Source organism: Chenopodium album, chromosome 20 (assembly GCF_948465745.1).
Source record: "Chenopodium album chromosome 20, dcCheAlbu1.1, whole genome shotgun sequence".
Classification (NCBI taxonomy): domain Eukaryota; kingdom Viridiplantae; phylum Streptophyta; class Magnoliopsida; order Caryophyllales; family Amaranthaceae; genus Chenopodium; species Chenopodium album.
Window position 1 is genome coordinate 29,277,036 of NC_137853.1, and position 24,065 is coordinate 29,301,100.

At 32.2% G+C, this 24,065-nt stretch overlaps 2 protein-coding genes across 2 annotated transcripts; one reads left to right on the forward strand and one right to left on the reverse strand.

Annotated features, from left to right (window-relative positions):
* Window positions 1–10,818: 10,818 nt before the first annotated feature.
* Window positions 10,819–13,716, forward strand: LOC145597956 (thylakoid lumenal 17.9 kDa protein, chloroplastic-like). Its single transcript, XM_081654235.1, has 4 exons — window positions 10,819–11,161; window positions 11,257–11,371; window positions 12,941–13,010; window positions 13,288–13,716. The coding sequence occupies exons 1-4, from the start codon at window positions 10,863–10,865 to the stop codon at window positions 13,506–13,508; spliced, it is 705 nt and encodes a 234-aa protein (XP_081510361.1). The 5' UTR covers window positions 10,819–10,862; the 3' UTR covers window positions 13,509–13,716.
* Window positions 13,717–14,220: 504 nt separating this feature from the next.
* Window positions 14,221–17,647, reverse strand: LOC145598221 (rust resistance kinase Lr10-like). The gene is made up of 3 exons (XM_081654547.1): window positions 17,483–17,647; window positions 17,131–17,366; window positions 14,221–15,375 (listed from the first exon to the last, which is right to left on the reverse strand). Exons 1-3 carry the CDS (start codon window positions 17,514–17,516, stop codon window positions 14,356–14,358), a joined length of 1,290 nt encoding a protein of 429 aa, XP_081510673.1. The 5' UTR covers window positions 17,517–17,647; the 3' UTR covers window positions 14,221–14,355.
* Window positions 17,648–24,065: the final 6,418 nt, after the last annotated feature.

Here is a 24,065-nt window from a genome sequence, read left to right on the forward strand (position 1 = left end):
TGTTATATCTTCATTTGACAACAATTTTTAGATCAAGAAAATATTTGTCACTAATGAAGAAGATGTAATGCAATTAAGCAACCATATATTAGAGCATATGCAAATGCATTGTTAATTGTATACATATATTTAACCTTTCATAACTAGAGTAAAATCCTATCTAAACAAACTAAGTAATCGAGCATCAAAAATGCAAGTAATCCCGGCCCCGATGCTCATAACATCACCCAAAGTTATTTGGCTAAGTGAAGCAAAAACTAAAGGTCAGTTCTCATCAGATTAATTTCAGCTCAGTTCAGTTTAATTTATGTTTAATGATATAAAGCCAAAATTTATACTTTTAAGCTTATATCAACAACGACAATAATAATAATAATAATAATAATAATAATTAATATTATAATAATAATAATAATAATAATAATAATAATGACTATTATGCGGTTATACCATATTTCACTTAATGACTACTATACAATAATTCATTATTTGACGAGCTAGGAGTAAAAATAGGATCAAGTTAGTTTTTAAATAAGATTGGCTCAACTCTTTGTTTTTTTTTAATATTTTATTTTTCTCATTTTATTTTTAATTATTTTATTTTTCTCATTTTGAGAATTTTTAAAAAAGTGTTTTGTGCTCTTTTGTCATTTTAATATTTTATTTTTTAATTATACAGTATATGTTTTTAAAATGTTTTGGGGTTCCATGTTTTTAATATAGTTTTCATAAATATTTTAATTATATAGTATATTTTTCTTATATATTTTAATATGTATATTTGAACATACACATATATATAATAATAAATAATCAAAGATCATTAATCCGTAGTTAAAAATCACTAATTAAAAAGTTCAGTTCATTTCAGCTCTAATAAGTGCAGTTCAGTTCAGCTCATTTCAGTCAATGAGAACAGGCCCTGATTCATTATCATAAGGATGAAGGACTAACAAGACATATGATGATTATGATTTATGACCCACATAATTAAAAGTCCTTTAAAAATTAAAACTAAATATTGTCTCGGGTGATATATATGGGAAGAAAGAGCGTCTATTTAAAATTTTCAATCGATTCGTCTTTATTATTTCACCAAAACATATTGACTAGTGGAGTCTAAAATTAAATCACCAACATTAGAGTGCAAGTCGTGATATTAATTAATAATTAAATCATACTATCTATATCTATACTTAGTCTATACTTAGTATTTAAAAACACAAACCAAAATTGACACATGTCATCATTCTTTCTCACCTTTCTTTATTCATTCTCCCTCCTTATGTTTTCAAAGAAATTCTCTCTTCATCTCCCCCTTTATTTCTCAATAACTTTTATATTTTGTAATCTTTATTTTAATTCAATAACAAATTAAATTTCCTAAACCTTCTCCTCTTCTCATTATTCCATCTATCAATTCAATTTATTCACATTCATAATTCATTTCTTTAGTTTGACCCCTTATCTTCCCCCTCTTCTTATATAAATACAAATTTTCAATAAAGATTTTTTCACACTCATTAAGTTTCAAAAACTAAAAAATTAGTTTATCTCTCAAAATCCTATGTGAAATTTCTACAACAATGAGGGTGATGATTGAAAAGGGAAATATTGAGGTGGCAAGAATACTATGGAAATTCCATAGGATGACATTGTTTGCGTGTCATGGGGCTTTAATTTTGAAGATATTAAGCGCAATATAAGAGACATATATTGGTAAAGACTAAAGAAGAATATCATGTCTTCACATTTGATGTAAAAATTGTAAATTATAATAAGTGTTTGGTATTTACAAAGTAGTTTTTTATACAAATTGTTGATTAATATATCATGCGATAGAGATATGATTTTATGATTTTATGCCACTTTTTCTACAACTATTAGTCTATTACCACAAATTCATAAAATATTATAATATGTCAAAAGACGATAAAATAAATTCATTCAAATAATTTGTAAAGGGTTTTTTTTTTTTTTTGGTGACAAGATAATTTGTAAAGTTTCAAATAAATATATAACTTAAGCATAACCCGTGCGTAGAACGGGTCCAAAAGCTAGTTAACATAAAAGGGAAATACGCTCAAACTGAAAAGAAACATTAAACAACTAGTTGTGATTGGTAGTCTTTTTTTTTTTTCCCCTACTCAAACAAATTTAAACATAAATCACATACTCTATACAAAGTACAAGGTAAGACAATGACACAAATTATCTATGGCTCATTCAACAGATTCAACAACATACTTGGGTCAATAATGTTTCATTATTGCATGATACACCAAGCATATAGACAACAGGTTCATTGTGCGTTTTGATTGCATGCGATAGATAGATAACGGTTTCATTTGTGCACATTTTATTATTGCACCATATTCACTTTTACACTTTTCATATGATCTCCTTTGATTATGTATTGTGATTTATATGTAACGAATAATACTGTTATATGAAATTTAACTTGTTAAAAACGTCTTTATTTTTTTTCGCAAAAATAAAAAGTCTTAATTTGTACTTTCAAAATATCGCAACATATGTTGTGAAATAAGGTGTTTTTCAATGCTACAAAGATAAGAGAACAATAAGATCGAAAAGTTGATCTTATAATCAATGGAACAAATTTGGTGTGTCGTGATTTGAAAACGAAATTCTAGTGCAACCGTGGTACTCAATTGTATTCGCCGGCACGTTCCCTAAGGTTAACACACCACTCTCATACACAGGACCGTCTCATGCAAATTTGGGGCCCTGTGCTATTTTCATTACAATGTTTAATAGTTTAACATATCACTAATAATAAAAAGAAAATGATACAAATATTCAGGTATTTAACAGTAAATTTATGCCTTAATGATATATGGTCATATACTCTGTAACTGATATACATGTAAGACGTAGATAATGTTATAAAATTATAAAGAAAAAAAATCATCTACTTAATAAAAAAAAGGATAAATTGTGTGCAGTGGCAAAAGATACGTACACGATAATAATTTTTACATTTAATTAAAAAAAATTGAAATATATTGTATTACATAAAACCATACTAAAAATGGAAAAGAAAAGAAAAAAAAATAGAAAAACACATTAGCAAAAAATAAAAGAAAAAAAAAATTCTTTCCAAGGTTCGAACCTCACACCAAGTGTAACAAAGCCTAGTTATTCTAGGACCAAGCCATCAAGGCTGTGAATTAAACTTTGTTTACAAATCTGACAATTATACTAAACATTTTCATTTGGGGCCCTTGAAATGTATTGAGCTATGGGGCCCTGTGGAGGGCCTTAGCCGACCTTGTTCATATAAAGGCACTTTTGGATGAGAGGTTGGAGTCACATAAACTTATCCCCAAAAACAGGAATGTCTTTAACTTAAAGTGTTTGATGATTGTATAACGTGTATGTAATCTTTGTGAAAGAGTTCCAAGCAATATATAAACTATGCAAGGAAGATAGAGAGGCAAAGGCAACCTCTCCAACAAGTGAATTGAATTAATCATAATTAAGATGAAGATAACCACCATAAACATCCACATAATGAAGGGAGTTACAAAGAGGTTACAAAGGAAGAGGAAAAAGCCAATATATATACATGTTGTTGAATGAATCTATCCATGAAAAAGTCTACTCAACAGCCCACTTGTGATCAAACATGATAGGCCACAACCTAAATATGTAAATTGATCAAGCACTAAAAAGACTACAAATCAACCAAAAACATGACTTTTACTCTCTTAACTCCCAACAACATACACACATCTCTGCCGCCACATTTATCTTATGAGCGAGTAGTGATAGACCACTACCAGGTATGGGCTCGCTGGGCCCATACCGGGGGCAAAAATGTAATTTTGCGTATTACTTATCCATGTTGTAAAAATGTAGTCTCTTCTCTCAATTACAACATATAAATTAAGAATAACAATATACAAACCAAGAATAATAGTATACAAACTAGTAATAACAGTATAGAAATTAATAATAAATGAGCACCAACAAACATTCACTGTCGTCAATTTTGATCGAACTCAACGACTTCTAGCATAGAACTCACCGTTTTTAATGGCTAGAGCCATAAGTTTGTGTCTCTCTTTTATGGGTTATGTTTATTTGGGTGGTTTCCGGTGATTTTTAACGGAGGTAGTTGCGTGTTTTTGGATTTCGACCAAGGTAGTAGCTGGAGGTGAATGTGTGGTGGGCGGAGGTTTGGCCGACAATGGGAGCCATCCATGGAGATGGGGAAAGGGTTTAAGGGAGGAAGAAGATGAAGAGGAAAGGAAAAAAAAAAAAAAAAGGGAATAGAAAAAAAAAATTATATTGTGGTATTGGGTAGTATCCATACCTAGTAGTGGATAATACTTACTCTTCGTCTTATGCACGCGGCAATGTTTTACATATTAGTACATGTAAGTTTAAAATCTCAATCATAATAGAATACTAATACACGTACATTTTTCAACTTTATATGAGTCATATTATGTAATATCTAACAAATACTATGAGTATTAACAACTTAATACTCATAAAACTTAAAAATTTACCCTAAAAAATAATTACATGTATTATGCTATACTTGATTAAGAATTGACTTACAATTGTATTGCTCAGATTTTAAGGCTAGTATTATGTATAATCTATACTAATATATTAAAAGGCGTTATTCCGTTTCTCATTGTGCCACATCATCAAAAAACGATGATAAGGGGAATCGAACACCTAACCTTTTGTAAGAAAGATAGTTACTTAACCATTTAAGCCAATCATAAGCTATGTTGCAAACATGAAAATAAATGTATATAATTGATAATCACAAGGTCTAATTAAAGTAGCAACCGGTGCAACGCTCGGGCTACTCACTAGTAATATATTAAAAGGCGTTCCTAAGAAAGTCTATGTGCCACGTCCCACGTAGCCCCCTTCATAAAACCACATTATCTACTCAACTTATTATTGCGCCATGTCACCCACTCAACGCCACGTGGCTCTACCTTCCATACATTTCTCATTGCATGTTATGCACTTATATTAAAAAAAAAAATGTTCTCCGCAAGATTAGAACATTACATACAACCTCTAATTCTAAAGTTGAGTATCTTACCACCAAGCTATTGAATAATTTATGTTACCTTTTAAGACAAATATTAATATATATAACAGATATTTACAAGAAAAAATTTAATGACCTGAGGCATGTCCGGGCCCAAATACTAGTTATGTATAATTTGATGTAAAGAAACAAAAACATAGAGATTGATACAATGAAGTGATATCTTATAATCATATCATATACAAAGTACTAAATAAATGAAAACATAGTAATATATAAAGCTAAATGATCGGTCAAACTACGAGAAAATGATACTTAACATTCCAACTTTTCGTCAATTGTCACTCGACATTCTAACTTTTAGCCAAGTGTCGTGTCATATAAGCGACAACTATGCATAAACATGCTACGTTATATGCCAACTAGCCTTTAGGCCCGTGCAATGGTATGTATATAGGTGTATAAATTTTATTTTATACTACTTTTAATTGGAAAATGAATAGTTTACATAAAAGAAGAAAGGGTGACAATTAAATGTGGTTGTATAAGATATTAAGTTAGAAGAAAGTGAATCAAATAACTTTCTTACATATATTCAATTAAAGCTAGTGCTTTCTATTAATTTATTTAAAAAAAAAATATGAGAACGGAGATTAATTAATGAAAAGGTGAGGTAACATGTGGCATTGGTGAAAAATAAAGTGTACATGTGACATGATGGGAATGATGGTTTGTGTTTTTAAATACTAATAAAGTATAGAAGTATAGATAGATATAGATATAGATAGATATAGATATAGATATAGATCAGGTTAGTAATATCGGATAGTTATTTTAGGATTAAAAAAGTGATTTTAGAGTTTTGTATTTGATAAACTTCTAATCTCTTTACGTACTATTTTAAACAAATAATAGCTATTTAATCCGTGCAATGCACAACTGGCATGAAGAAAATAGCAAGATGAAGGGATTTTAACAACATAATAACATAACATTATAAACACATCTATGCATTTAATCATGTAAGAAAATTTGATTAATTATAATTTTATTCTTTTATATTTGCAACTTCAATACTTTCATATATATTATTATATTTTAAGTAAACTAGGGCAGCTAATGCGCGCGTCATAGCGTGCCATATCTTGAAGGTTTTTTTTTGGTTTGGCTTTTAAATCACAAAATTAGTTAAATTAACAATAAGAGAAATTTTTCCTAAAAAAAAAACAATAAGAGAAAATATGTAATCAACTATATCTAGGTGGTATTTTTGTTCAAGACAACTAACATTTATGAAAGCAAAAGTACATAAATATTTTAGAGGGTATAGTTGTCTAAACACTATTCATTAAAAAAGTATCTACATATTAATGAGGGTATGTATGTAAATACACATTTTGAAGGGTAAAATTGGCATTACACTATTCATTAGAGTATGTTTCTACTTTTTATAAGGTAGGGAAGTTGATCAAATATCATTAAATCGAGTTATTATTTATGCCCGTTAGGTTGAATACATAATTTTAAATACTTTTTTGGTTTATAAAAAGAAAATTGATACTAATTTATCATTGAATTTTTAAAAAACTCATATGGTCTAACATGTAGTTTTAAATCCTTTCAATATACTCATTTGTCTAATAGACTCTTTCGTTATAATTCATGTTTCATTTAATTACATACGCAAAATAAGAAGATAATAAATATGTTAAAGTTGTATTTTTATCTATGTTATTTTTTATACAATTTTTGTTTCTTTCATTGACTAAATATAGTGTAATAGCCGTACATGGAATGGGACCTAATTTAAATGACAATGTGTTAATTTATCATATTTCACGGTAATTACATAAAATATATTTTCTACATATTTGTTAGAGATACGATGTAACACCCCAATAATTCTCTCTTTAAACCTCTAAGGACCCTGAACAATATTCAAGAGAATTACTGACGTGCTACCGCCACGTGTTCAAACGTTAAGGCTTTATCAGAAAATAGTAGCGGAAAAACTAAATCAGTTATAAATAAGTTTTAAAACCAACGAATGAAACCAAATTAAGTCATACAACTTGGAACCATTAAGGCCCTTATTCAAAACCCAATAAAAGTAGTAAGTGATTAAATTCAGTTTTCAAATAAATTCAAACCCAAAAGAAATAGTGTCGAATAAAATCGAATTAAAATAAATTCAAACTTGCAAAAGAAATAAAATGCAAACAACCAACTCTCTACTCAAGATCCCACAACTCTGATGAATGCTGCATGTGTAAGAACCTGTGGTAATTCTGCTCCCCAATTACAAGTGTAAAAATTGGATCGTCACAGGGTCATTGAAAGGCGAAGGCCATGACCAAAGAAAGACACACAAAGCACGCAATCAGCAAAGCTGAGTACATACAAGCTGCAAAATAAATTAAGAAATCCATAACATGCTACTAATAATCAATCATCATGCATCATTAAATTATAGACTCAACACACGACTCAACTATTTATATTACTAAGACTCCATTAATTAATATTAGGTAAATCATTATTTTTATTCATTGGATTACGCAATAGACAAGGTTGTCCAACCCATGCTCCATTTGGAACATCAATAAAAGAAAAACCCCATGCCTCCTTTCGGAAACATCAATAAACATCCAACGACCACGGGCGCGACTCCGTGACCGTAGTTAGTATGAGATCTCACCTAACTCCTAGTTTTGAAAAATATTTGAAATAAGAGACTCGTAGATCAGACGGCCTCGAGAAAAGTATACGGCTAATACCCCATGTACCCCAACCCCTGATTGTCATTACTCCAGAATTGCACCAATCCAGAGTTTTATTGCTCATCCATCTTACACTTTACGTTATTTACAGGTTTAGACTTGGTGATGACTCATATGCATAACAATACAAACAATCCAATATCAATTCAATCAAGTAAAACAACTTTTCAATTTCAATTCTTGATTTATTAATGGCAAGCAACATTTATTATTTATTCCTTTACTACCTCGGTGTATAAACACCTTGACCCAAAACCTCAACCTCGTCTTAGAAGACTTAAATTCTTCCTTTACTCATCCTGCTTGCATAATCATGAATGAGTAATAAAGTAATCATTACACCAATCATATACCTTTGCCTCTAAGCGCACCTTGCATAATTAGAGCACAAATAATACTTGCAATATAAAATAGTGCACGTCATACGAAATTCACAATATATAACCAAACAATTTAACTCAGTCATCCCTATACATGATACTAAGTTCTCGATCCGTCGTCCTTAAATATGCACCTAAAAGAAAGGTTTCGTAACTTGTACGTACTTTGAGCAAACAAATTGGTATGCCACTTTACTAACTAGAAATCACCTTCAATAAACTCCTATCCTAAGCCAAATAATAACATCTCAATCAATATCCAATCAATGAAATTTACAGCAATACTAACTTACTTTAAAACCTTCAAAATCCAAATCAAACAACACTTTAAAACCTTCCCTTTTGTTAAAATTAAAGGCTTATATATAGTTCTTTAAATTTTTCTTCATAAAAACCTTAAAATACACTCTTATACATGAGATTACAGCAAGTTCAAAGTTTAATAAAAATCTAAAAATTATATAAAAACCCTAAAAATCTCCCTTTTAATAGGTAATCACACCCTTTTATTAAAATCACAATTATACTACTTTAAATAAAATTCCAACATTCTTCATCAAAATACATCTTTATACTTAAGTTATCCATAGAAAAATTAAATTATCTCTTACCCTTTAAACTCAAGGATAAAATTTAAAAAAAACTTCGTTAAAAACCAAAAACTGCCCGAAAATCATATTTAGAGGCTGAATTTGGCCACGAGAGGGTGGTACTCACTACCAAATATTTCTTAAAACGTTGTTTCCACATGGAAAACACTACTTTTTTGTCAAAATCGGATGAGTTTAGAACCTGATCGGGATTAAAACGGGATTAATATTAACGAACGGAAATCTAAAAATTAAAACACGAATCTATGTGTTCAAAATAATATGGAATTAAGTTAAACTAATCAGTATTTATAATCACCAAAATTTCAAAACATCATTACTATAAAAGCCCTAAATCAATTGTTTATAAAAACCCTAAAATCATGATTTTCAATAAATTGAAACCCTAGGTTTATAATTCATAAAATATGAAATTTATAACATAAATATAATCTGAAATTTATAATCTTTATACCATTAAAATATAATTTGATACTAAAAATATAATCTTTATACTAAAATCAAAACCCAAAACAATTAAATTAAATTAAGCAAAGTAATGAAACAAAAGAGGATGAAAATAAGACTAACCTTTTTGTGTGGGAAATTTTTGGAGATTCATGGGGTATTTATAGGAGAGAATTATTGTAGGGTAAAAAGAAAGATTGAGCCTCATAAAAATAATGGGTCGATTAAGTAAACAAATGGGTTAGGCTTGTGTGATTGGACATAAATTGTAGAATAAAGGTGCATAAAATAATTTGTTCAAATAATTTTTGACCCAGATTAATAATTTGAAACTTTTGAAATTAAATTATGAAAAATAACAAATAAATATTATAAATAAAATAAATTTTCATTTATAAAATATTTAAAAATACGGGGGATTACATACGAGATATCAGAAAATATATGTTATATTTTTCGATATCTCACATCTCTAACAATATTGGAAATCAACTTATGTTATATTTTCCAAAATTATTTATGACGACATTATGTCACGCATATGAACTTAAAATTTTGCCTTTTGTGTTTGTATATGTTTTTTCACCTACTAAATACCAATAATTGATCGAATACACCAAATTATTTATCTTAAAATTGTACGAAGTATTTCATTATAGAATTGCTTAATTATTCCTAAGCCAAATATTTCTAATCAAAACATCAATAGATTATAAATCTATATTGAGTAACCTTTAATTATTTATAAATGTATTGATTAAAAATCTGAGCATGACTTGGGAATTACCTAGGGGTCGTTTGGTTATCTAATTATATTGGAATAGATTGATATGAAATCTCATGCTAAGGAGTAGAGGTAATCATTGCGCGAGTCGAGTCGGGCCGAGGAAAAAAAAATCAAGCCATTTCTCGGGCTGAAAATATGTGTCCAAACCTATTTAAACTAGCCGGCCAATGCAGACTTTTTCGAGCTAGACAAAAATAATCAACTAAAATTGCATATAATCACTTCCCGAGCCCGCCCAAAAAGTTTCTTAAATAAGGCCGAAAAATCCTACACAAAACCTGTCCAAAATCGGGTCGAGCTCACTTTGATCAACTCTACTAGGAAGGTATGGATTCTAACCCCTACTTGTCTAACTTGTTTGGTTTATTCTTTGGAATGTATTGTTAAGCTTCGGAGTTAAGATAGGTATTTTAAATGAATTAGAATCCCTTAATATGAGATTCCATACCTAAATTTGCCTAAGTGAACAACAAAATAAATGGAACTGTATTGATTTTAACTCCATTACAATCCATTCCAAAAATTCCAACCAAATAACCACCTATTTTGGGTTTGTTCTCATTGACTGAACTCAGTTGAACTGAACTCAGCTGAACTGAAATGAACTGAACTGAATATTTTATAAGAGAAGGAAATTAGGAGCTGAACTGAACTGAACTGAATTGGCTGAACTGAACTGAACACAACTGAATTTCAACGTAAGAGAACAAGCCCTTATTGTATGCTAAATAGTGAATTGAGTACATATTGTCCTTGAAATTGACGCTTAATAATGCAACAAAATCACAAAATTCCCAAAAGATTAAGACCAAGATGAGCTTCTACTCAATAACTCATCTTCTCCCACTCCCACCTCCTCAACTCTCACTCTCCACCACCACCTCTCCTACCCTCACCACCACCACCACCACCACCACCACCACTTCCACCGTAAATTCGAAACCCAGTATTCTAAGCAATATAGTGGCACTCTCTCTTTCTCTCTCCTTCACTCTTTGTTCTCCATTACCCTCTTTAGCTCTTCCTTCATTGAGCTCAAAATCACCCCTTTCTCCCTCTCCTACCACTCCCTTTTCTCAATCCAAAAATTTGCCAATTGGGTTGGAAAATGGGTAATTAACTAATTATTTGATTTATTCTCTCATTCCTATTTTCAAGTTTTGATTGAATTTTGTTTTGTTTGGTATAATTGGTTTTGTAATTGCAGAAAAATAAGAGGTTGCCCTTCGATTAATCCTGGGTGTGTTACTACCAACCCCAAATCTTCCAATTTTGAGTTTCCATGGCAGATTCCTTTGGATTCTACAGAAAATGCTGTTCAGGTATGATTTCTTTTGATTTGGGATTGAAAATAGAAGTAAAAAGATTTTGATTGTTAAAGGTAGTCATAATGTGGTCGTTTATTGTTGTTTTCTTTCAATTTTAATATACAAGGAGTTTATTGTTTATTGTGTGGTATTCAGTAATCAATTAATGAGATGAGGTCAATTTGAGGGTTAGTTGTGCTATGTGTATCATACAACCAAGACTATTTTGTTGCTCATTTTTTCACTATCCGTTCCATTTTAGTGGCAATGAGTGAGGTTGCAACCATTTTGCCATTCTGGGGTTTGTAATTCAAATCAATAATGTAGGAGATAATTTGGAATGAAAAGTTAGTAAGGCTGAAAGAACTTGTTTAATTTGGTAATGTTTTGACTCAATCAAAATTCTAAAAGCTTGTTAAAATATGTTGCCTGAGATAGGGTCTTAGACGTACATGTTGGCAATATATAATGATTAAAAGGATCAGAAACCATACCTTTGAGGACATAGATTAGCATAATTTGCAGTGTGTAAGTTCAATATCAATGAGGCTGTTTTTTTGTAGAGATTTGTTGAATGGGCAATTGGCTATGTAATGGTTCTCTCATACAGCCGTGTTCGATACTTATATCCGTTACAGGTGGAATTATAAAACTAATGGCTATACTGACTGATTTGACTCATAGTTGTAGAATGATGCTCTAATATGTTGGAACAAAAACTAATAATTTGGCCTTACACCCACGTCCATTATTGAGTGAGTAGATTTTAAGAAGCAAAAATTGTAGAAAGTATAATTCAAGATTTATCTTTCTAATTTTTTGTATAGAAACTCTAAGAAAAGTTATGGAGCATATAACACTTTCACCGATCAGATAACTCTAAAATCAAAAGTAAACTTTTAAGTTAAGATAAGGGCGAATAAGTTAAAGGTCACGAAGTTCATAAAAGTGAATCAGGGCCATGAAGTTCTGGAAAAATGTTACACAAAATAGTTGTTAATACTGATGACGAAAAAGATATCAGTATACCGTCACTGTTATTGTTTATACGTTATTTGGCTTCTGTTTCTTTAAGTGACATATTACTTGAATCAATATTCTTTAAATGGTTTAATTACATCTAACACTGTAAACGTATGTGGCATAAACAACGGAGTATATTATAAAATATATCTTACACTGGTAGGTGTGGTAGAAGTACTTGACCAAGCTTGGGAAGTTGCTGTGCGAACAACCGCCAGAAGCAACATAGTATACTTTAAGTTGTGGGGAATTGGGGATCCATTGTGGTAGTAATACTTATTAAAGTGAAAATTTTAAGATAGGAGGTAGTTCTTTCCAATCTTCTCTCCCAGTGTTAACTAAATTATTCGTAAGCAATTTGCTACCTTTGGCTAGAATGTACCACATTCATGAGAAGTGTGCTGCTCATTTAATTTAGTTTGAAACTGCTAGTCAAAAAATCTGTCAGTTTGCTTCTTTTGTAAAGAAAAACTAACTTATCTTTTTTCCTAATTTATTCTTTGCTCAGAGTTCCAATTTAATCTTGTAAAGTTCATAATATTATTGATGGAACTAGTGCAGAAATTGCAAGAAGCAATATTGAGTACACAGAAAAATGCTGAAATACAAGTTGTGGAAGACACACCTAATGGTAACTGTCTATTCTGTTTACCTTGTCTTTGCAAATAGTTTTTTATTTTATCTTTTGGTTACTCTCTTATATGTATCTAATTGGATAAGCATATTTGCATTGTGATTGAGAACATTGCAAGAGAAACAATATCTGCACTTGTTATAGACATTTTAATGGAAAAGGCTGATATACTTATTTTACATTGTGCTAGTTCTAATAATGAGAACTGACAAAATGAACTTATTACACCCCTTAGTTCAGACAATTTTAGCTAATAATGAACCATGACACCCAGGGCAATACCTTCGAGCTGTGGTCGATGGAGGATTTGGGCGAGATGTGATGGAATTCTTGGTGAAAGGAGATGTTGTAGCCTATCGCTGTATGGCCACCAAGGTAACGTACATCTACCCCTTTACAACAGCTTTTGGGGACTCAAAAGGTCAGCAAGAGAGAATGAATAAAATTGTAGAACAGTTAGGTTGGTATGTTCCCAATCTGGACTTGATGGATTGAATTCACTAATCTTTTGAATCAGTCAAAAGAAACATGCTGATTGATTTCAACATTGATTCCCAGATTCAGCAGATGTCATTCTAGATTATTTCTAGTCACTCATAGTTTACATAATTTCTCTGGTTATATGTAGTTATTTATTTTTACCAGGGACAGTTGTAAATTGTGCGAGATACTTGAAAGTTTAACCTGATTTCTGTGCATTATATATCTGGTAGTCTGGTTATCATATAACGAAAACTTATTTACATATTTTTGGAATCAGACTGAGTAATCAAATTGGATTCTGTTCCAACGCTGTTGATCATGTTCAAATAATGATTGATGCGAATATAGTGCCTTCAACTCTTGTTCTAGATCCTTAGAGCTGTGAATCTGTGATCACTATGGAGAATGTTCACTTAATATTTTAGCCCCTTGTATAATTGTAGTCTTTGCCTATATTCTTTTGAACTTATTTTTCAGAATTTTTTTTTTTTTTCAATTCAACTCAACTCTATTATGTTCAGTTTAACTCATCTCTTTTATTGTTCAGTTTAGTCTAGTTCAACTCTATTCAGTCCAAAAGAACGGGGCCTTATACCTTGGTAATGGCAGAAATTGCAGTAGGCTCATTATACAATTATCAAAGCAACATCTAATCCAACTCATGAAGCATTGGCACACATTTTTTTCAGACATTGAATCTTATAAAGGATATATTATAGGGATATCAACAAACAGAAAAATACAGTAAGATATGAAAGTTTAGTGTCAAATCATATGACCATGAAATATCATAGAGTAACTTATAATACAATTGTCATCCATAGATTGTTTACTGCCACTGTCGAGTATGCATTTTACCTCACAAGGTATTTGCTCCCTTCTCCATATTTTCTAATGACACCCACATCGTAGGAGTTGTTGGTTCCATTGAATGATTCCAAGCAATAAGTGGAGGAAGAGATTCTTCCCTAATCTCAATCGTTGTTGATCCATTCGAATAGTCTTTACTTCCAAGTTCCATGTCTTGAAGATGCTCAAATGGATTTGGGGGTGTATCAATTTCCATTCCTCCGTCCAACCATTGGACCACAAGGCTCATCATTGGCCGAGCCTTGGGTAAGTATTGGACACACCATAGAGCAACTTTCACCATTCGCTCTGCCTTTTCACGGTCTTTTTCTTGAATTTCACAAGTAGAGAACATATCCAACAACTCATCTTTGTTAAACTTTTCATATGTCCATCTTGGAAGCCACTCTTGGCTACACCCACTAAGATTTGTGTCATGGTTATTTCTCCTCCCAATAATCTCAAAGAGTAGCATTCCGAAGCTGTACACATCACATCGATGGGTAACCGGGTAAGGAGTCCACAGTTCTGGAGCAGCATAACCCGGTGTTCCTCTATAGCCGGATAACACAACATGTGTGCTATCGCGATTACAAAGTGTTGCTAGTCCGAAATCAGCCACCTTGGGATTTAAATTAATGTCAAGAAGCACATTTCCGGGCTTAATATCGTAATGAATAATCCTCTTTTGACACTCCTCGTGCAAGTATGCTAGGCCCTTAGCAGTTCCTATAGCAATGTCATGTAACTTTGACCATTCGATAGTTTTTCTGAGCTCAGTGAACAGCAACTTATCGAGTGACCCGAACTCCATGTACTCGTATATTAAAGCTCTCATGGTGCTATTTGAACAAAAGCCATAGAGCCTGACTAAATTTCTATGGTAGGTTAGCCCAATGGTGCCAACTTCTGCCATAAATTGCTCTGAAGCAGTCTTACTTGTATTGTTGTTAAGAACTTTGACCGCAATTGGTACTCCGCTTGGGAACTCTCCTTTGTACACGACTCCAAATCCTCCGGAGCCTAGCACCTTCGAAACATAAAGCATAATATTTTAGGTGCTCGTGAAATTAATGGAAAGTGATGTAACTAATTTGCTGGAAGGGAGTATTTTATTACTAAATTTTTTAATTCCATATAAATATCCTTAGTTTTGTAATGAAAAAAATTAGTGAAAATTACATATTAATAAAATTCACATTATTATGAATTTAACAAGACACCATTTGATAATTTTTTTTTTTTATAGATTAGAGTACACATAAGGTTAAATTTTAGTCGGATCAAATAATCAAATCAGATTAGAAAAAATACATTCATATCAAGCCAGATTAGAAAAAATAAGTTCAGATAAGCAAAAATAAGGTGAAACAAATGGGATCTTACCACTAATTAGACCAGAAAAAATAAGTTTTGAACATTATGTGCGATTTTTTTTACTAAACTAGCCTTTTGGCCCGTTCGATGCACGGGTTATTACCTAGGTTATTTCATATGTAGGTATGTTTTTCATTAGTTGAAACTTTTGATATGAAATATGAAGTAATTGTTTCATTGATAAATTTTAAAAGGGGGAAAAGAATGAGGGTAAAACTATGGAAAAGGATAAAGGAATTTAGTTACGTATCTATACATGAAGATTGTTGGATATGAAATGACATATTAGGGCCAATTGACCAGATTGGTAAATAAAAAAGACCCTTAGTGACAAATTGGTAAAAAAAACTTACTTCGGCGACAATTTGGTAAAAAATTAACCCTAAGCGACAATTTGGTAAATAAAATAATTTCAGGCGACAAATAACCCAAAAAATACAAAAATTTCTGACAAATTACTCGCGATTGTTAATTTAGTTCGTTTTTCGTGTTTTTTTTTTACCAACCCTTTTAATGAAAATAACAATTTCAAGAAAAAAAATGTTGAAGTATCAATTTCACTTAAGTTTCATACCCTTATTAACGAAATTTTTATAAAAAGGGGTTGGAAATAAATTTGGTATTGAGATTCAGCAAAATAAAAAGGGGATGGTATATTAATTCAAAATCTTAAATTGGAAAAATAAATTTAAAAACACAAATTAAAAAACAAATTAAATTTAGGTTTTTAAAGAGTTTGCCAACAAAAATAAGTTTTTTGGGCTAAATGTCGCCGGAGTTTATTGTTTTTACCAAATTGTCGCATATAGTTAGCTTTTTTTACCAAATTGTCGCTGGCGTAAGTTATATTTTAAGTCTAGGAATTGAAAAGACAATTTTTATATAATTCAATTCATATGTTTATGTGATGTATATTAATTGGTTCAACTTTATTTTATTATGATGGAAATGAAACGTTTCATTTTCTTAATTGAATTTGCAAGTTATAGAATGCATAAAACAAAAAGGTTAAAAGGGGTGACATGTGTCATATGTGGTAGTCACTAACTTGTGATGACATGTGTGATATGAAATATTATGATTTGTATTTTTAAATACTAAGTAACTTAAAAATCTTGAAGATAACATATATATCATGTCATATTAATAAAATATTCATTAATACAAATATACGGAGTAGTTAAAAAGACTTAAAACTCATTTGATATGCAAACTAATTATTAATCTAATTTCTTTATTTTTTAAGGTTTTTTTTTTTTTTTTTTTTTTTTTTTTTTTTTGTATTTTTGTATTCAGAGAACCACAATGGACAAGTGATGAAAATCAATCTCAAGATCTCCTAAAATCGAGAGAGAAGCTCTAACCACATGAGCTAAGTAGTTAGCCTAGAAAAACATCGAAAGAGTACCTTAGAGAAATTTTGGGTGAATCGAGCAAGCTGGTGGGAAGAGAAACGAATGGGTTTTTCGCGAGCAATGTTGCTTAAAAATCTCTCCAAAGTGGCTGCAGTTTCATCTGCGAAATTTGGATTTGAAACATTTTGGTTGGGTTTTGCTTGCATCTCTATCTCTAGGACCCTTATGAAGCAGCGGCATATCATCACTAACAGTACAAAAGCTAGTAAGATGACAATTACAAGCCATCCTGCAAATTAAGGGCACAGCACCAATAGGATTAGGGAAAGAAGGTGGCGCGTCATTCACATTCCATTATACTCTCGGGTGTACACGTAGAATAGAATGGATAAAATACAATTTTACCTGTTGGAAAACCATCAAAATTGTCCTCAGCCATAATTGGCAATTTTTAGAGAACGTCCAGCAAAGATTAGTATCAAACTATCAATCAATACTCACTAGCAAAGTATGAATGAAACATTGTGTGATTAATGGCTAAAAATTAGCTACTTGGTTATTTGAACTATATTGACTTGTGATATTAAGTCAATACTAAGGATAAGAAAAGTCATACTCTAGCTTATTAGAGATTATTTTGGTCCTCATGTTATGATCAATATTTTGGTCCTCAAGTTAGCCATAAGTCATAACGCGGTTAGTTTATTATTGTTTAATTTCCTGATCAATTTCAAAATAGTTTAATGTGTGGTATCCAATTAATGGAATTAGGTTATATAAGTCATGAGTTGAGGGCAAACATATACTTCATTCCTAATAAGTTCATATTGTATCATATGTATTGTTAACCAAGACTATTTTGTTTGCTCATATATTCCTATATTCTACAACCATAATTGAGCCATTTCGGTGTATGTAATTTAATTAAGTTATTATTAAGGAAAAAAGTAGGAATAACAAAGACAGTAATAACACGACATATGAGCTACTGGCGATTACAAAGTGTTGCTAGTCCGAAATAATCAGCCACCTTTGGATTCAAATTAATGTCAAGAAGCACATTTCCAGGCTTAATATCCTTTTTTAATTTGACACTCTTCATGCAAGTATGCAAGGCCCTTAGCAGTTCCTATAGCAATGTCATGTCTAACTATATTTCTATCGTCTCAACCAAAAGCTTAAACTAATGATTAAAACCCAAAATCAGCTGATGTACTCTATCAGGTTAGCCCAATGGTGCCAAGACTGCCAACTTCTGCATAAGTATAACAGCTGTTGCATATTAGAGACTATAGGGGTGAGTTCGACACTTCAACTAACCCATCTGTTCCGGAACTCTAAGTGCCTTCGTGAACGCGTTAAATGACAAAAGATATGGTTCAATTTTTCTCGTACAGACGTACGCGTTATAGACACCCTACTTTTCTATGGATAAGGTAATTCGTACTCTTGCATATTAGAGACTATCTTGGACCTCATGAATCATGATCAATATCCTAAGCCGATTACTAATGTGTATGTTCACATTTGTAATCAGCCATACATTAATTATGCGTTGTGATAGTCTTTGTGATGGTCCCCTGGAGATGGAAAAAGTTTGTCATGATTAAGCTCTAACTCTCTCGCTTTCATGATACCTACTCATGCGAGTACTTTTCCGTGGTCAATTGGTATGACTATAAGACAAGTTTACTGAAATGTACTCCTTTCCCCAATTTTTTTTTTTTTGGTCTCATTTGGTTTTCTCGGTCTCCAAAATACGTCTTAAAACATAATTCCTCCGTTTTTAAATACTTGCTCCTTTCCCCCAATAAGGAAATGAAGTAGTTACTTCCTCCGTTAACTATTAGTTGCAACAAATGGAGTGTTTGCGGAATCCTAGGCAAAATTTATTTGTGAGAGTAAAATGAAGAGAGAAAAAGTTGGGTGCATGTGATGAGAAGAGAGATAGAGAGAAATGATTACCTAAAAAGGAAAGAAAACATTTGTTGCACATAATAGTTAGCATCCATTTATAGTATATGTTGCAAATAATAGTTAACGGAGGAAATATTTAATAACGGTCGGAAATAGAAAATGGAGCAAGTATTTAAAAAAAAAACAAATACAACAGAAAACAATGCCCATATAAATTCTTACCCTGGTCATAGATGTGAAGAAAGAACATACACCGTGAGAGATCACTCTTTTTTTTTCTTTCTTTTTTTTTTTTTCTTTTTTTTTTACAACATACTGGGCTGGAGGAGCTCCGAAAGAAAGCTATGGGAAGAAAATATTCTTTGGTTCTTCCCAGAACTCATCAAGGTAAAGCAACAACCAACAAAACATTGACTCTGAAAGAAGACAGCATTACAGAGATAACTGATATAAATATCCTATAGCAAAGAAAGGCACTTTAGTTTCACTGAAATGTTTCTAGAATTTTGTGACTTGTGATAATGCTACAATGCTAAAAGTAGAGTCGACATAAATGATTAGAAGTGTAAAGCATAGATTCATGCAAGTAATCCAGTAATTCTGAAGGTCAAAAGCTTCTAGTTTGTTACTCCATATCACATAAGTGAAGTTACAGGTGATGGACCAGTTCAATCAGACTTCATATTGCTTTCTTCTCATGTATTACATTGGCAATTCGGTACAAAAAATGGATGAATTTAAAAACTAAACTACAATTCATGCTGAAAGTGACAAATTACTTTGAGAAAGGATATTTAATCCACGGCCATCTAAAACTCCCAAGCTATCCTTATTATCAAATTAGTATATCAATTCTAACACCATACAATCTAACTCTTATGAGCTTTAGGTTTCATCGAGATGACATTCGTTGCTGCAAATCATCAGCCAATATCTGCCTCAAGCTCTCACCATAAAAGTAGAATGATCTCTCACTCTCCAAGACCCTAGGAGGAGAGCCGTTTTCCTCAGGCTCCTTAAAAAGTTCAGGCTCAGGTTCCCTTGCGATCTGACACAAATTATGCAACACACAACAGGCCACAATGGTTTGAGGAGCATGATGAAGGCCAACATTAAGATCCTGCAAAATTTTCCACCTCCCTTTGAGTAGCCCTATGGCCTCCACTGATGCTGACCTGGCCTTCATCAGAGCAGCATTGAACATATTTTGGGCAGGGGTTCCTCTACCAGTTCCAGAAAATGGGGTCAGCAGGAAAGAGAGCAACGGAAAACACCAATCCCCAACAATGTAAGGCCTAACAGGATGTCCCCTCACGTTGACGACTTTATCCCAGACAACATCACCAGACATGAGCTTATTGTAGAGAACACTGTCCCTGAAATGAGTGGAATCATCAACACTCCCTGGAGCCTTGACACAAACATCCCAGAAGATCTTCTTATGGTCAGCCACCACCTGGAGCTGTATGGCAGGGTACCCATATCGACAATGATAAGATGAAGGGTCACTAACATCAGTAGGAAGGCGATGGAGCTTGACAGGGGTGGAATCAATGGCACCGCACAAATTAGGCAGAGACGTGAGCTCCTCAAAGGCCTGGGTGGTCTCATGGAGGCGTCGGCGGCCAGCAGGGATCTTAATGAACTCAGGGTAAAGTTTGGTAGAGAGGAGACGGGTGACCATGTTGGTAATTTTGGAAACAAGGTAAGGGTCCAAGGAATGGCGCTTGGCAAGGGTTTTAGCAGAGAGCCCATGAGTGAGGCGGGAGAGAACCATGGCAACAGCATAATCAGCGGGAAGAGAGAGGTTGGACTCGGCTATGTGAGGCTTGAGCTTATCGACAACAGTAGTGAAGACAGGGTAGGAGAGGCCATAGGAAGAGCGCCACTGTGCATCACGTACAGGGGGGTCCATAGACCATATGAGCTCAGTAGATAAGGCTCGGAAGGCAGAGAGGGAGTGATCAGAAGGGGATGATGAGCGAGAGCGAGAAGGAGAACGGGAGGAAGAAGAACGAGAGGAAGATGGACGTGAGGCAGCAACAAAGGAGAGAACTGAGGCAATTGTGAAGAAGAGAAGAGGAGCGGCAGAGGAGGAGGTGAGGAGAGAGGAAAGAGAGGTGGTAGTGGAGGCTGATAAGGAGGCGGCATCAGAAGAGAAGAGAGAGGAGGAAGGGTCCAAGTGGTTCTGCAAGTGAAGCAGATTCGTCAGCATCACCAGAAACCCTTGATCCATCACTTCTCTCTTTTGATGGAAAATGGCAATGCTATGAGTACATCTCCCAATTCTCACTGAGGAGAAAACTTAATAAAAGTATCAAAAACTTTCACGCTCAACAGCCCAAACTGATAAAATATTGTTCATGCTACCCAGTCAGTGGAGTCAGGCACATCTAGATCTGCATATAGAAAGAGGGTCTTAAGATTTAGAATCACAAACACCTTTTTTTAATAAAGCAAGCTCCTGAATTTTTCCATAGATTACGTGCAATAAAAAGAAACTAGACAAACCATTATACCCAAACAGCCAAATTTATAAACTCAGAATATAATAGAATACTACGATTACTAAACCTACCCAGTACAATCACAATATCATTAGTTCATCACATTTCAAACATCACCAAAAAAATTATCGCAATTTAGAACATTTCCATCAACTAAAGAGTATGAGATCAAAGAGAATACATGCTCCTAAATTACTGATATATAGGACATGAAAGCAATTAAGAAACTTCCATTCACTAAAGTGTAAGAAGTTAATATATATGCTCCTAATTACTGATTATAGAAACGGGAAATATCATTCAGAAATTCAATACAAATCCCTGCATCTTCGTCTCTTCCAAACCATCTCCACTTTCTCGATCCACTAAGACGCCTAATCAAACCCGTGCTTAAGAAACCTATCTTTGCAATCGAAAACCCACAACAGGGAATATAGGTATTGATATAAATAACAACAGACTACCAGGAAAACATCAATTTTCCCTTCTCATTCAACAATCTTTGATTTTAACTAAAATAACTTAAATGTTAATACATTCCACAATTTCACATCCACCCAAACAATCAACAAACAAAATTTATTGATTTTTTCAGTAATCTAAATAAGACCATACTAGAAAAGCTGAAACTTGAACTCCTTGACTCATTCATATAGAAACACAGCACCAAAACCCTAATCTTAACCCTAATTTAGAAATACCTTGGCAACATCAAACATGAGAAATTGAAAACCCTTTACCCTAATAACTCAATCGGAGACGAACAAAAACAAAACCATAATTCATTAGAAAAAAATACCCAATATTATCCAAAATCAACAATTCAATCCCTTTTATCATCAAATTAAGGACCCAACATAGAAAAATAACAAAAATGAAAAATATATAAATTGATGTCAAGAAATTGAAATCAAATACAATTAACAGAGATAAATAAGAAGAAATTTAACCTTGAGAAATTGAGGAGATTGTTGCAGCGAAATTGCCGGCGGCAGCGCGAGGAGAGAGAAAGAGGTCGGAAGTCGAGAAAAGATGGGTAAATAGCTTGAAAAAAAGGCTCTTTACTTTGGCTTCAATAATACAAGTAACAAGTACAATCACCGAGGCTTCTTAATTAAAACAAGATAAGCTTGAAAATTAAATTAAATCAACAATCTTTCTCTAATTTCTGCTCACATTACTAGATTGATGAGTGTTAAAAAACATTGCCATTTTCTTTCAAAAAAAAAAAAAAACATTGCCATTCAGTATTAGGTAGATTATAGTCCCGGGAACTGGGTGAAAAAAATTAGAATTAGTTCATCTAATTGAAAATTTAGGATTTTGATAAATCTTTTTTTTTGGTGTTCCACCCGCTTCACTCTTTGGCTAATCAGGATTCGGGGATTAGTTTTAGATGGTTCCAATCCCCTCCCAATTGTTGTTGCGGGCATCGAACACCGATCCTCCCTATCAAGTGTAGTCCCAATCACCACTACACCAACAACCAATTGATTGTATAATGCATGAGATGTCTGTTTTAAGAGTTCTTTTAATTTTTGGGATATTAAGAATTCTACACACGTGAGCAATAACAATCGAGAGTCACTAAATAATGGTAGAAAATAATTACAGCTAAAAAGGCTTAATTTCTCATGCTCATGTCAAGTGGCCAAGTATTATTCCTTTAATGATAAATATATATACCCCCTCCATTTTTTTTTTATAACTGCAACTGTTTGACCTTTACATTCTTCATTTATTTTAACTTAACTTTGACTAGATTTGATGAATCATAGCTAAGCAAAAATATAGTGAATTTTGTTAGATTCGTCTCAATTTATACTGTTTAAATATCATATGTTTATAATTTTTACATATGGGTAATTAAAATTATAAACAATTAAAATAGTGCATTAACAAGCGTGAAAAAAAATGTTGCAAGTATTAAAAAATTAAGTATTGCAACTTAGCCCACTTGCATGAAATCACACTTAGGCCCATTTTATATCTCATACTCAAGTGTGGGATAAACCACATATTATGAATAATGCCAAGATTTCAAATTGGAAGAATGTATAAGAATTAATAGAGTAAGACCCTGTTCACTTCACCTTAAAAAAATGATATTAAGTAAAATAATTTCAATTCAGTAAAATATGTTCAGTTCAGTAAAATTAATTTCAGTTCAATAAAAATAATTTCAGTTCAGTAAAAATAAGTTCGGTACAGTAAAATTCAGTTTTCTTAAAAAAAGAATTAAAATAGAAAATCAGTAAAAATAATTTCAGTTCAGCAAAAATAATTTTAGTTTAGTAAAATTAATTTAAGTTCAATAAAAAATAATTTAAGTTTAGCAAATGTAATTTTGTTTTAGTAAAAATAATTTTAATTCAGCAAAAATAAGGTGAAGTGAACATAGCCTAATAATTTCATTTTATTGCTAGGATAGCAATATAACACACAAATAAGGGCACGTTTGAGATGATTTATTCAAAAGTAGAGGGTCACTAGTCTCACTACTCCCTACAATTATCAGTTTTCAAAATTAACATCAGTGAGTATACAACAAATTTTAAATTTTT

What these genes read in the sequence shown, in the direction of transcription:
- LOC145598221 (XM_081654547.1), bottom strand. Translation starts at nt 17,516, where the DNA reads ATGGCTGAGGACAATTTTGATGGTTTTCCAACAG. An exon ending in TTTTGATGGTTTTCCAACAG is followed by an intron (nt 17,367 to 17,482) that starts GTAAAATTGTAT and finishes CTTAATTTGCAG; the next exon opens with GATGGCTTGTAATTGTCATC. An exon ending in TCACCCAAAATTTCTCTAAG is followed by an intron (nt 15,376 to 17,130) that starts GTACTCTTTCGA and finishes TATGTTTCGAAG; the next exon opens with GTGCTAGGCTCCGGAGGATT.
- LOC145597956 (XM_081654235.1), top strand. Translation starts at nt 10,863, where the DNA reads ATGAGCTTCTACTCAATAACTCATCTTCTCCCACTCCCACCTCCTCAA. An exon ending in CCAATTGGGTTGGAAAATGG is followed by an intron (nt 11,162 to 11,256) that starts GTAATTAACTAA and finishes TTGTAATTGCAG; the next exon opens with AAAAATAAGAGGTTGCCCTT. An exon ending in TGTGGAAGACACACCTAATG is followed by an intron (nt 13,011 to 13,287) that starts GTAACTGTCTAT and finishes CATGACACCCAG; the next exon opens with GGCAATACCTTCGAGCTGTG.